At 29.8% G+C, this 13,270-nt stretch overlaps 3 protein-coding genes across 11 annotated transcripts in view; 1 reads left to right on the forward strand and 2 right to left on the reverse strand.

Annotated features, from left to right (window-relative positions):
• Nucleotides 1-4,307, reverse strand: part of LOC119679752 (protein phosphatase 1 regulatory subunit 12A-like) — a 63,582-nt gene extending 59,275 nt beyond the window's left edge. For 2 of the 6 annotated variants that reach the window (XM_038092282.1, XM_038092276.1), the window contains exons 1-5: nucleotides 4,190-4,307; nucleotides 3,580-3,715; nucleotides 3,276-3,513; nucleotides 2,691-3,219; nucleotides 2,440-2,617 (exon numbers count right to left, since the gene is read on the reverse strand). In XM_038092282.1, coding sequence (XP_037948210.1) covers nucleotides 2,440-2,617; nucleotides 2,691-3,219; nucleotides 3,276-3,513; nucleotides 3,580-3,683 — 1,049 coding nt within the window. In that variant the 5' untranslated portion in view covers nucleotides 3,684-3,715; nucleotides 4,190-4,307. Of the gene's footprint in view, nucleotides 1-2,439; nucleotides 2,618-2,690; nucleotides 3,220-3,275; nucleotides 3,514-3,579; nucleotides 3,736-3,821; nucleotides 3,907-3,943; nucleotides 4,019-4,189 lie in introns of those variants that run through there. The other 4 variants (XM_038092278.1, XM_038092279.1, XM_038092277.1 and 1 more) reach the window with 4 other exon arrangements.
• The window catches only part of LOC119679750 (exonuclease 1-like), a 73,189-nt gene extending 63,483 nt beyond the window's left edge, over nucleotides 1-9,706 (forward strand). The window contains exons 1-8 of one of the 4 annotated variants that reach the window (XM_038092273.1): nucleotides 5,948-6,150; nucleotides 6,240-6,311; nucleotides 6,403-6,777; nucleotides 6,834-8,084; nucleotides 8,153-8,260; nucleotides 8,652-8,837; nucleotides 8,900-9,124; nucleotides 9,196-9,706. In XM_038092273.1, the coding sequence (XP_037948201.1) occupies nucleotides 6,141-6,150; nucleotides 6,240-6,311; nucleotides 6,403-6,777; nucleotides 6,834-8,084; nucleotides 8,153-8,260; nucleotides 8,652-8,837; nucleotides 8,900-9,124; nucleotides 9,196-9,644 (2,676 nt within the window). In that variant the 5' untranslated portion in view covers nucleotides 5,948-6,140 and the 3' untranslated portion in view covers nucleotides 9,645-9,706. Of the gene's footprint in view, nucleotides 1-5,947; nucleotides 6,151-6,236; nucleotides 6,312-6,402; nucleotides 6,778-6,833; nucleotides 8,085-8,152; nucleotides 8,261-8,651; nucleotides 8,838-8,899; nucleotides 9,125-9,195 lie in introns of those variants that run through there. The other 3 variants (XM_038092272.1, XM_038092275.1, XM_038092274.1) reach the window with 3 other exon arrangements.
• LOC119676320 (forkhead box protein O-like) overlaps nucleotides 1-13,270 on the reverse strand; it is a 297,012-nt gene that overhangs the window by 216,074 nt on the left and 67,668 nt on the right. The gene's annotated exons all lie outside the window — the stretch shown is intronic.

The raw sequence follows: 13,270 nt of genomic DNA on the forward strand, positions 1-13,270 counted from the left end.
CTCATTGGATTTTAACTAAGCTAATACAATAAAGTAGGAAGAGTATCTCAAGTTGCAAGAACTGTGTTGAGGCAGATGAAATGATCGAATAATATATTCCAGTTTCATAACAGACTCTGTCATTTTGTTTTAATATTTTTTAAAGATTTTTACTTAACCTACCTCAGATAGAGAAAATCAGAATATTTTCTTTATTTTCTTCATAACCAACTAACACCTTTGAGATTCCATAGTGATCTCCACTCTCAATTTGTTTTAAAAATTTGAAAGATTTTCCGTCTACATCTGTAAGGAAGTAAACGATTACTTCGTGTCAGATTTTCTCTTAGCATTTACAAAGAAGAAGGCCTATTTTTTTGGATAAAAAAACTATTCTAATACAATTGAAATCAAAATTTTTTTCTTCCTCTCGTTTATTATTAATTTTTACGATCGTTTTTAATATCCCTAAGTTATATACACCATCTCTCTCTCTCTCGCTTAATTTGTTCAAACTTTCTCCAAAACCATTTCCTATCCACATTTAGTGGTTTATTGTAATTATTTGTTAAGGTAGTCCTCTACATATATACACTAACTTATCTATGACTTCGTTTCTTTATGATGAAAAGCAGGAACGTATCAAGGACTACATGCCACCCTCTTTGAATCGAATGGATATATCTATATATTCTCAATACATCATGCCATGACTTAATTGCAAACAAAAACATAGTCGATTCAACATTTTATCTAAAACTCCCTGAAAGTAAATTTTTGCTGCAGGTCTGACGACACGATTCCTTAACGTTTTCGCGTAGAAATTTATGAATTCTTCTTCATTCCGCTAGAAGTCATCCGTATCAATTAGCGCCCAATTGAAGTTATTAATTAATTGGCTACATTTTTCTCTACATTCATACCCATTTAAGTTAATGTATCTATCCTAAATATATATATGACCTCTTAGGTCGTGTGCGAGTTAGGCTAAGTTGCGTTCTAAATGAGGGAAATTCTAAGTTGTGCCGGTAATGTATTTATGTGTCGATACGTGTTGATAAATGGCTAAATGTGTGCAGTGCAAAAAATCCCAAAAAATTTCCTATTTGGTTTAGCATCAACTTAGCCTAACTCGCACACGTCCTTAATACTGCTAAAATTTAATGTATCCGTATCCGTAATGGGAGATTTTTTGGGATATTTTGCACTGCACACATTTAGCCATTTATCAACACGTATCCACACATCACTACATAATCGACACAACTAAGAATTTGCCTCATTTAGGACGTGTGCGAGTTAGGCTAAGTTGATGCTAAACCAAATGGGACTTTTCGTGGGATTTTTTGCACTGCACACATTTAGCCATTTATCAACACGTATCGACACGTCACTATATTATCGGCACAACTTAGAATTTCCCTCATTTAGAACGCAACTTAGCCTAACTCGCACACGTCCTTAGAACTCAACTTAGCCTTACTCACATACGACCTATATAGCTTTTCGTTTTAGCTTGCTACGCCAACAAAATATGGTAGGATTGCCATTACGGCTACAACAACAATTGTAACACAGTCTGCAGTTTTAGTTCCTCAGATTTTAGAAATGTTCTGCAGATTTTTTATATATACTATACAATATAGTTGCATTATTTATCAAGATAATATAATAATATCAAATGAGTTTAGTCAAACGAAAAAAGCATAGCGGGATGAGAGGTCGATGCAGATTTTAATTAAGTTTTATTTAACACATGAGTACCAGATCGAGCTTGATATTTATGGATCCAATTTTAATTATAAATATTTTCCAAAAGCTAACAAATCCAATTGTGTGTTGCGCAAATGCAAAGCAAGCAAATATGAAATTTGATATTTATATAAATATTTTTTTTTATTATACCGATTTGTTGTGTTTTATGAAACATGAGTGTCGATATGTGTAAGCGTATGAAGTACTGAAAACGAAAGAGTGGTTTGGTGGTTCATTGTTAGTGATATATGAGCTAATGGCATTTCCTAAACAGTTGTTATATTAGACAAATACAGTGAGAGAATATAATTAATAGGTTTACATATAATTTTTTTTTCTTTCGACGTAGAATGTTAGTACAACACAAAGTAATATCTAAACATTTAATTACAATATTTAAAAATATATTTTAATATTAATGACAGTAAGTAAAACAGTTATTTATATATATACATACATATATGTTGTTTATAAATAAACAAATAAATTATATCACAGTATAAACAGGTACAAAGATATTTTCTTAGTCAGTTAATGCAGGAAGTGTTTAAAATGTATAACTTTTAAAACATCGAGAGATAACAAAGATATGATGTAAATGTGTTTTTGATGTGTTTTACATGTACATTTAATAATGTATGTAGTAAAATGTAGGTGTGTGATGTTACTTGAAGTTCTGCACATTTAAAGCATATATTCTCTTACGTTTTTCCAACTAAAATATTTGTTGTTAAAAATTTACTATTGCCATTACTGTTCGCAATATTAGAGTTCTTCTCGTACAAAGTTCTTGGCATTGTATGGGATTTATCCCGCATTGAATCATCACTTTGGTTCAAATTATTATTGTTTTCATTTTCAATTGTGCGTTTCTTACAAAAATCTAAAACAAATTTTAAGTAGTTAGCCGATATAAATAACTTTATAATTGAGAATAAATTATATATATAACAAACCTTGTATGGCAGTAACAATTTCGTAAGTAACATGTGGTGGATAAACTTTTAATAAATCCAATGCTGTACGTCCATTCCCATCCTTTGCATTTGGGTCTATACCTGCCTTCAGTAGAGTTAAAACAACAGACTTTTTACCACATAGCGCAGCTTCATGCAAAGCTGTGCCGGCATGAGTTAACAAATTCACATCAACACCAGCTGTTAAAAGTGTCTCCACGACTTTTTTATGGCCATTTCGACTAGCAAGATGTAAACATGTATGTGTGAATGTAAGTTTCGTAGGTGTGTTGGCAGCAGATATCTCTATATTTTTAGCACAATTTTTATAGGGATCAATTAATTCAGGATGCATACGCAAAAGTATTTGTACGGCTTGCAAACGTCCAAACTGTGCAGCAAGATCGAGTGGTGTTTGAAAACTCTTATTCCTTATAGTCGGATCGGCACCATATGAAATTAATATTGATAAGACAGCATTGTGTCCATGTTGTGCAGCACAATGTAGTGGCGTTTCATTATCTATTGTCTATATAAATAAAATAGTTAAAATTATGATTTTATAGTAAATCGTGTAAAACATACTTGTGCATTGGGATTTGCAGGTTTATTTGTGTGCATTAATAATATTTTGACAATATCATGGTGGCCAGCCCAAGCGGCAAGGTACAAAGGAGTGGACCCACGTATATCAGGTACATCTGGTATTACATCATATGCCAATAATAAAACAACTATATTACTATGTCCATTTAAACAAGCGTGATGCAATGCGGTATATCCATTAACATCTTGAGCATTTACACTAGGACCGCGTCTGAAACTATAACAATTAAAAAAAATAATATTATTTATATATAAATATATTATTTTAATATTCACAATTTACCTTGATAAAGGACCTGTGCGTTTGCGCAAACTATCCAAAATTTTTCCTACCAATGAAATGTTCCCATTACGCGATGCTTCCAGTAAATCATGATCTTTGCCCATATTGCGCGCACTTGCTACTAGACAATTTCAACCTGTAAAATATTTGTGTAACCTATTTATTTTAATGTTTTGATTAAAAACAAATAAAAAATTATATTTAAAAACAAATTAGTAAGTATATTTAAAAACAAAATTTACAAATTAATTTTTACAGATATTTTTAAAAGCATGCCCTTAATTTTACACAATTTGTAAATTTACTATGTGCGCCTGTAATTTCGGCTATGATCTAATTCTGTATTTTTTTTTTTTTTGCATACCAAATATTGCAAATTAACCTGCCACACAAGAAACATGGAATCAGCTGTTTTTAATGTTTTTGTTTAATTTAAAAATATTCTCTTCAAAATTAAAAATATACTTTTAAAATGTTCAAAAAAAAAAACTCAAGAATTTGTTTACATTTAAGCCTCCAAATTCAAGGTTTTTTAACTTTATGGATAACTAATGTTATTTATTTTTTAATAGAATTTAAATTTTTTTTAATTTTAAATTAATATACTAACCTTAACAAATTATTAACAAACACTACATATTTTATTAAAATTATATTGCTTTTAATTAATTGCTATTAACCTCCCCACACAATCTCTCTGCAATGACTATTGCACTGCTCTCAAAAAAATTTCAATGAGCAATGCAAAATGTAAATAAAACTACCTTATCGACATATTCACATTAACAGCTGTCAAAATGTATTGTGGGTATTCAGTGAAATCTTTAAATTCAATTAATATGAATTCATAATTTTGTTGCTCACACAACAACAATTGAGCATGCTAAATTCGTGCTAAATATATAAAACGTTTAAATTTGTGACTTGAACAAATTAACATGCCAAAATAAGGTGGATTTTCTATATTATTAAGGACTTGTGCGAGTTAGGCTAAGTTGATGCTAAACCAAATGGAAAATTTTTTGGGATTTTTGCACTGCACACATTTAGCCATTTATCAACACGTATCGACATATCACTACATTACCGGCACAAGTTAGAATTTCCCTCATTTAGAATGCAACTTAGCCTAACTCGCACACGACCTAAATAGAAATTATCGAACTAGCTGTTGTCTAATTAACATGCAGATTAGCTCAGGTTGGAGTTACAGATTCTTACACTAAAAAATATATCATTTTGTTTACGTATTGTTTTTTCAGTTTAGTGTTTTACAAATAGAGTAGGATAGCAAAGTAGGATAGCGTCTCATTGCTGCAAACAATCTGAAATCATATGCACTCACCAAATATTTGTTAATACAACCAAATATTTGTTATATAATTTTAAATTAAAAACATTTTTCTTCGCAACGACAAACAATTTAATTTTTTTGTAGTCTAGTATTTATATAATACATTTTATTAAGTTTATTTACTTTAGTTTTTGTAAGTCAAATAATCATAACATTAGAATTAAGTGGAAATTTTCGAAATTTTGTACGAAAGAACATTTGAACAGAAAATACGAATATATTTTCAAAAAGAATTTTGTAAGCCTTAGTAATTTTTATTTAGCATGCTACTTCTAAACTGCTACAATGTTGGTGTTTAAATCTTAAATAGAGAAATTGTGATCACGTTTTTTATAGGCAAGTTGTAGCGTTTTTGGCGCAATTTCAAAAATGCACATATACTAAAATAATAAGTCAAAAAGTAAATTAAAATATGTACAAATAAAGGACAACTGATTCGACAATTCGAATTTAATAATACATAAAGCAAATTACCTTTTTGTGTGGTATATTAAGGTCGTGTGCGAGTTAGGCTAAGTTGCATTCTAAATGAGGGAAATTCTAAGTTGTGTCGATAATGTATTGATGTGTCGATACGTGTTGATAAATGGCAAAATGTGTGCAGTGCAAAAAATCCCAAAAAATCTCCCATTTGGTTTAGCATCAACTTAGCCTAACTCGCACACGTCCTAAGTATGATATAGACGATGCTACATGTATACAAACCAAGTATGCCGTGCTACCAAATCGCACTGGGTATTTTCAAGTGTGCATACCAAATTTCGATCTGCAGGCATATATGCGATAATATTACACTTTGTTTCAAAGTGTATAGCAAAGCGCATACTTGGTCTGTATACTTGTGAATACATTTAGCATCCTCTATATCATGCTTTAGTATGCTTAGGTATCAAATTTTGCTACATATAGAATATTTTACTATAAATTTTAAAACTTCAATAGTTTAATATAATTCTAAATGTATTTAGAAATTGTACTAATGTTAAAAGTTAAGTAAAGATTGTTATAATTATTAATTAAATTTCTGAATCTAAATGGTTTATTTAAATTCAAAATGCAACCATGTGTGTTTGAGATATGTCAAAATTTAAAAATAATGGCAGTTGTAGGGTCAAAAACATAGCAGCGTTATACTTTGTATGTTTTAACCGGATCGGTCGCCATAACTGTTGTCGATAAGTTAAAAATTAATTTTATTGTTAAGAAAATGGGTTCTGGTACGTTAAAATATATATGAAAAAAGTGCTAATACTGTGTTGTTTAATAAAAAGTGTTAAATGTTATAAATTCTATTTAATTTTAGCAGGTAAACGCAATTCTGCGAAGAGACGCCACAAGTCTGTCAATATGCAAGCAACCTCTAATGAAAATAATGAAAGTAAGAATAAAAAAAAATGTAGCAAATATAGTTTTGAGTTTTATAAAAATAAATAAACTGTTTTAAATAATGATATTTTTATAATCATTAGGTGAACGCAAGTCATCTAGAAGACGTAAAACAGTACTTAACGCCCAAGATGCAGGCGGGTCGAGTGAGGTTGCAGAAAATGTGTCTGATGAAATTAACTTGGAATTGTCTATTTTAAAGAAACTACAAAACTCAGTTAAAAATACACCATCAGTACGACGAAGTACTCGAGCAGCATCAAAAATAACTACGGAATTTGTGGAGACTGCAACTCCTTCATCGAGCATTGCTAAAATGACTGAAATACTGGAGAATTCCGATATGAAAAACATATCAAGGAGCGGACGTAAAACAATTTCGAGAAAATTAGATTATAGCGAGATAATTGCAAGTAAAGGATTAAGAAATAAACTGAACTTTGAAACAAATAATGAAGGTAAGTAACTAGTTAACGTTTTAATTTTTTATTTTTTAATTTGAAAATCGTACTAGTTAAAGCAGATGTTGATAATGGTGAAGACAAAGATGATGTGAATGATAATGCAACAAATAAAGAGAATAACGTTCAAAGTTCTAATACAAACATCACTGAATTATTACCACAAATTTCTACTAATGAAACGAAGATTAAAAATATACGTAAGAATTCTATGCCTGCCAAGGTTCTTACACCGTCGGGCACTGTAAATGAGGAACTCACTTTGCATAAAGAAAATGCTGGTATTGAAGAGAGTCTCGCTGCCGTAACTAATGAAAAGGTAAAGAGCTCTGGTAGAAAGTCAACAGTACGCAGTAGTGTTACACCTTTGGTTTCTAAATCTAATAAAAAAAATAATAAAAAAGTTAAGAAACATACTAAAAAAAATTCAGAGTTAAATTTGAAAATGGCAAATTTATCAATGGAAACCAATACAGACTCTGATAGTCATACAGATAATAACGATAATGTTGAGGTTATTAACAAATCTAGCAACAAGGTATCAAATGATGCAAAACAAGAATCAACTGAAAATGTACAGAAGCCATATATTAAGCATATATCAGCTGATGATGAATTTGAAAATTTAGACACTTTGCCAAAAGTGATCAATGAAAATTCATCAGAGAATACTAAAGAAAATGAATTAAACGTTACCATTGATAAGATTGATAATTCATTTGGCAAGTCTGTTTTAATAGCAAAAACAGAGTCCAATAGTGTGGAAACATTCGATCTTACAGATGATGAAGATATAAATTTTATTCCACTGCTAGTAATATCAGATGATGAGGACTCTATACACACGCCTGTTAAGAATACTTCAATTACTTCAGTTAATAAAAATATTACATTAAATGAAAGCCCTTCTAATGAAAACAAGGATTTGGCCATTCCACTTGATACTGTAACAGAAACGCCAACATTATTAGAAACTCCAAAGGCTAAACTTAGAAACGACTATAATCCACACCCTACCCCATATTCTAAAAGTTATTTACTACTTGAAAAATCTCTTGATAAAAAGCAAGTAAAATCTGAAGGCAAGGAATTTGTCAAGTCTGCTATAGAAGAGGTAGAATGCACTCCAAAATCTACAAAAACTTATATTTCAGCAAAGAAGAAAAAGATTTTGAAAGCTAAGGCTGTTACATTTAACAGCGCTGATAATAGAATAACGAAAATTGCTGACATTGATGAAATCATTAATAAAAGCGTTAAAAAACAGGATGCAGATCAGCAGGTTTTGTTGAAAAATGAAAGTCGTAAGTTGTTTTTTTTTCATTTTCATTTTTTTAATTTAATTTGTATATTTTAATTTCTTTTTCTATAGATGTTAATATTAAACGTCGAAAGCGTTCCTTTGATGAGATGAAACAAACATCTATAAACAATGATAATGATGAGTCAAAACCAACTCCAAATAAAATTTCTAAGCCAGGTTGGTATATATGAAATAACATGCAAGTTAGTGTATATGTAGATATGTATATATTTATTATTATGTTGAAGCTGTTTTGAGCTAGTGCACTTAAGCAATTATACTCTTTTTTAACTCGAGGTTTCTTCAAAACCCCTCTCTACACCTTGACTAGATTATTGTTTATCACTTCATCAGACTAAGCAATAATTTACCTCAGATCTGCACACCTCCCCGAGGAGGTATATACACAGTGTAAATAAAAAGTATATATAATGTACATTTATTTAAATATATTCATGTATTCATTTTTTTTCTTTAAAAAAAATTGATAAAATATATAATATTTATGTCAAATATTCATATTTCAAGTTACTTTAACTCTACTTTTACAATTTATTTAATTTTATAGATATTGATACTGCATCGAGCACACGTTCTACTCCTCAAAAAATTATGCAAAAAGCTACAAAATTGCCAAATTTTGCTGCAATACATCAAAAGCAGTTTAATAAAATGGAAAACCTTACTGAATACGTAACACGGAAAACGGAGAGAGCAAAGAACTTGATAAATTCTGGTGTCAAAACATTACCTTGTAAGAATATTTTATACATTAACATAATATATTTATTTTATATATTACTTTTTCTTTTCTAGCTGCATCGAAAGTTGCACCTTTTAAATTTAATGGAAATGCACAAGCTGGTGTTCCGTCAAAGGCTTTGAAATCAATAAATTTTTATGGCAAAACTACTACACCAGGTAAAACCGAACCAAAAGCAGAAGATAAAACAAATATTTTGTTACCTACAGATTTTCCAAAATCAACTGATCGTAGTCAATTAAGAGGCATAAATAGCTCCTCAAAAAAATTACTACCCAGTGAGTACATACTGAAATTAATTTTTGTTATTTTTAACATTTTCTTTAAAAATACTTTCTCACAATTTTAGTTGTACGTAAGGTAGAACATGTTCCTGCAAAGCCAAAAGCAGCAAAAAAGATTGATTTAAATGAACCCGTTAAAACCATTTCAGAGAATAAACCAGATGAGGAGCAAAATCTACTTGCTCGCTTACCTAATCCAAGATTAGGTATTATGAAACAACAGATGACAGCTAACAAAAGTGTAACAGAGTTAAAATCTTTAAAGCCTGTAGCACAAATTACGCCCTTAAAACCATCAAACAATACAAAAACTTCACGTCCTCGAGAAGAGTCACATATAAGTGCTATTGATAAAGCAACTTTGCGTCGTGAAAGACATATGAACATGTATAAGGGTCGTGTCGGTGGTGCTCATAAATCGAATTCGGCTAAGGATGCGGAAATTATTCGTGGAGTTCGTTCCAATAGAAGATTTGAACTTCAAATGCAATACCGCAATCAAATAAAGGATTAAACATTGTTTTTGATTCTTATAAAATACTTATATCTATATATATTTCTTATTTTAATATTAACCCTTCCATTGTTTAAAGTTTTTTATATTTTTTTACTTTACTTTTTTTATTTTATTGACTTTAATTATCACATTGTTTCCAATATATAAATTAACCCAGTGTTATTGGAATTCTAATATTTTTGACTATTGTTTCTGTATATAATGTTAAAAATTTTGTAAGAGAAGGGTAAACATTTTTGAATATAATAAAACAGTTATTTAAATACGAATTAATTTTATTTTTCAAGCAATGAAATTGCTGACTTAATCCTAAAGAAACTAATTTCTATTTAAAGAAGTTTAAAGTTAGAAGTTTAAAGAACTTGGAAGATTGATTTTATTAGTTCTAAATTAACGTAATGTGTTTATTATTAAATTTGTCTACAAAAGTATTATTAGTATTTTTTAATACTTTCAGTTCAATTTAAAATTTAAGGAAATTATAATAAATAATTCAAAAATTATTCCTTGGTTTAGACACCAAATTTTAAACGAAAATATCCAAAATGTTTGCTTTGACAAAAAATCTAATTTTTAATCCTGCACTCGATTTTGTTTACTTTTCAAAATTATATTTCCAAATTTTTCCATTTATAACAAGATTTTATGTGCTTATCATTGTTTTCCTTTTAAAATATTCTTTAAACATTTTTTTCGCAGTATTTCGTTTGTTTTACAATCAAACTTTTTATGAAATCCTGCAAGAAATTCTGCAGGATAAGATAAATAAGCGATACATTTTAGTATTGCCTGTCAATATAAGGTTGCCAATAAACAATGGGAAGTAATAAGAAGTACAAAACAAAAGCAATTGATAATGTTAACGAAAAACAAAAGCAGGAAAATATTGAACTTCAGACTTGTGTCCTTACATTATAAGGACATATACACCTTCGGTGCAGTCCCAAATATTTACCGATACAAATTGCAATCTAAGCAACAAAAATGTCGGATAAGCCTTAACACTTGTTTGTCAAAGAGTCCTTTTTTATTTTTTTTTTTCATTTTATAGAAAAATAATAAGTAAATTGTTTTCTCACAATTTCAAAAGTAAACAATGGAACGATAAGACATTTGATATATTACTGGAAAGAAATTATTATTGTCAATCATTATAGGGTTTGAAATTGTCTTTTCTGTAATTAAGTGATACTCGTATCAAGTAGTGATAACAAGTCACTCTTATTGACAGCTATAACTTTGAAGTTATAAAAGAATTCTACAAGACTTACCACTCAACAGCATTATTAGTTTCGCCAAAGGTGGTTTTAAACATTGATTTTCCTCTATATACGGTTATACAATTGGCTAATAGACCTAAGCGGATCCCCTAGGGAAAGCCGGTATAACTTTAGCTAACGTATGAAAGAATTGGTTTACCTGAGAACTTTAGCAATAATACCAAAAATGACGTCAATAAAGATTTTTAATAAGGAATCACTACAGGAAACTAAGACATTACTTTGGATAAAGAGGACTATTATCTCCTTTAGCGATAATACCAAAAATGACGTAAATCTAGATTTTTATTAAGGAATTACTACTGCTAAAATATGCTTGTTTGGACTAAATTGACATTCAGAAAACTAAGTAGACAATACATTGGGTAAAGAAGACTAATAATTAGACTGATAATTAAAAGATTACTTACTTTTATCTTAAAATAAAAAGCGGGTCCATTAGATCTAATGATAGATAGATCATGATAAATATGATGATAAATGATAGATTTTCAAATGTGTCTGTAATCTTCTTTATAATATAACAGATTATTCGGCACTTCTTTTAAATCATGATAACTTCATTTAAATAACTTTTTCATTACGCTAACGTCTACAAGTCTGTTTCCATACCAGTCCTGCTGTTTGGTACAGTTAGTAGAATATTAAATAAGAGTGATTAGAAGAAGCATTTGGAGAGCATAAGCATTTGAAATAAGAATTCATCTAATGTCTATGATGAGTCTCGAATTAGATGAAACGATGACCAGTCTGAACTATACCGCGGTCATATAGTAGGAGTGCTAGAAAATTTTCATGCAAGAAAGCTATTTAATTTAGCTCGCTAGTGGAAAACATTACGAAGGGCGTCAGCATCTCTGATGAAAAACGTATGTGAAATATGATTTGCAGACACTCATTACTCTTAACTGACGACTCACTAGGCTGACTAGCGGAGTCTACTAAACATACCCAAAGGAGGTGCACGTATATAAAATGGAACTAAATCAATAAGTAGACGTTATCATAGCATGATGAAGCAGCACTGGAAGTGTTCGAGAGAAAAATCCTTCATAAGATCTTTGGTCTTCTACGATTTGATGACGACTACATCATGCGAATCAGTCATAAGCTGTATGACTTTAATCGAGACATTAATATAATTCACCGAATTAACATCTACCGGTTTCGCTAGCTTAATAATGTCGTAAGAATAGAAGAAGGTGCTCCAGTGAAAAAGGTATTTGAAGCAGTAGTTGGAGGAAGAAGGCGTAGAGGTGATCAAGGTAGCATTAATCGGACTTCATGTACGAGACTAAGAAGGCACTCAATGAGTAGAGGCGCCTGGAGAGACATGCCTCGTCAGACCGAAACCCGGTAACGGGTTGTTATGTCCAAACAAGTAAGTAAGTAAGAAAATAAGTAAGTACGACGTCAAGGAGTAAAGACTAAACTAAAATGAATGAAATAAATATTGGGAATATAATAGATGTTAAGTCTTATGGATGAGTATTTATAGTTATTGCCTCTAGGTTTATGTTGTTAGTATAAAACAGATATCAAAATTAATAAAAAGAGAAAACGTTTTTAATTTTGTTCTTCCTTCAAATTTTTTGAAAGTAAAAATAAATTATAAGAAAAAATACTTTATACCTAGATACATTATGATATAAATATGATAAATATTTTTCACTTCAATAGGATAAAACAATGTTTTCATATTTTAATCTATATTATTGCTTAACGTATATATACTCGTATAAGTATTTGGTATGTGAGTTGAATAAAAAATCAATTTATTTTCCCTACTATTTATAAAACTTTCTCACTCACATTAATTTATCACTATTATCCTGAAATTGTTAACAAAGTCATCAACGTCATTATTGTCATCAAATTCAAATTAGTGACGATACCTTATTTGGTGTAATATTAGATTTGCTGGGTTTGTTTTCGGACTGATTGTCAATCACCATCAGTGATTTTGTTACTGAGGCTTGTTAATGATTTTAACGATGTGTCACAAGACCAATTAATAATTAATTTGGGAAAAATAAACAACTGAGATAGTGTCAATTAACTTCAATTTATATAAAGTGTTATGTTTTCGTATTTTCTTTGTTTTTATTTTAACTTATTTGTGAAAACTATTTTTAATAAATGGAAAAAAAAGTAATTCAGATAGTATTAATTTTCGGAAGGACGAATCAATTAAGCGATGTCCATTTGTGTGTTCATCTGAATGTACTTTTATATGTTGATATGAAAGTTTCACCCTAAATGGGTCATTATGTCAAATGGGACTTTTCACAGGAACTTTGCGAAAATTCAATTTAATAAAGAGTACAAAAATATACATTGTTT

Source organism: Teleopsis dalmanni, chromosome 2, assembly GCF_002237135.1.
Source record: "Teleopsis dalmanni isolate 2A chromosome 2, ASM223713v2, whole genome shotgun sequence".
NCBI classification, from domain to species: Eukaryota; Metazoa; Arthropoda; class Insecta; order Diptera; family Diopsidae; genus Teleopsis; species Teleopsis dalmanni.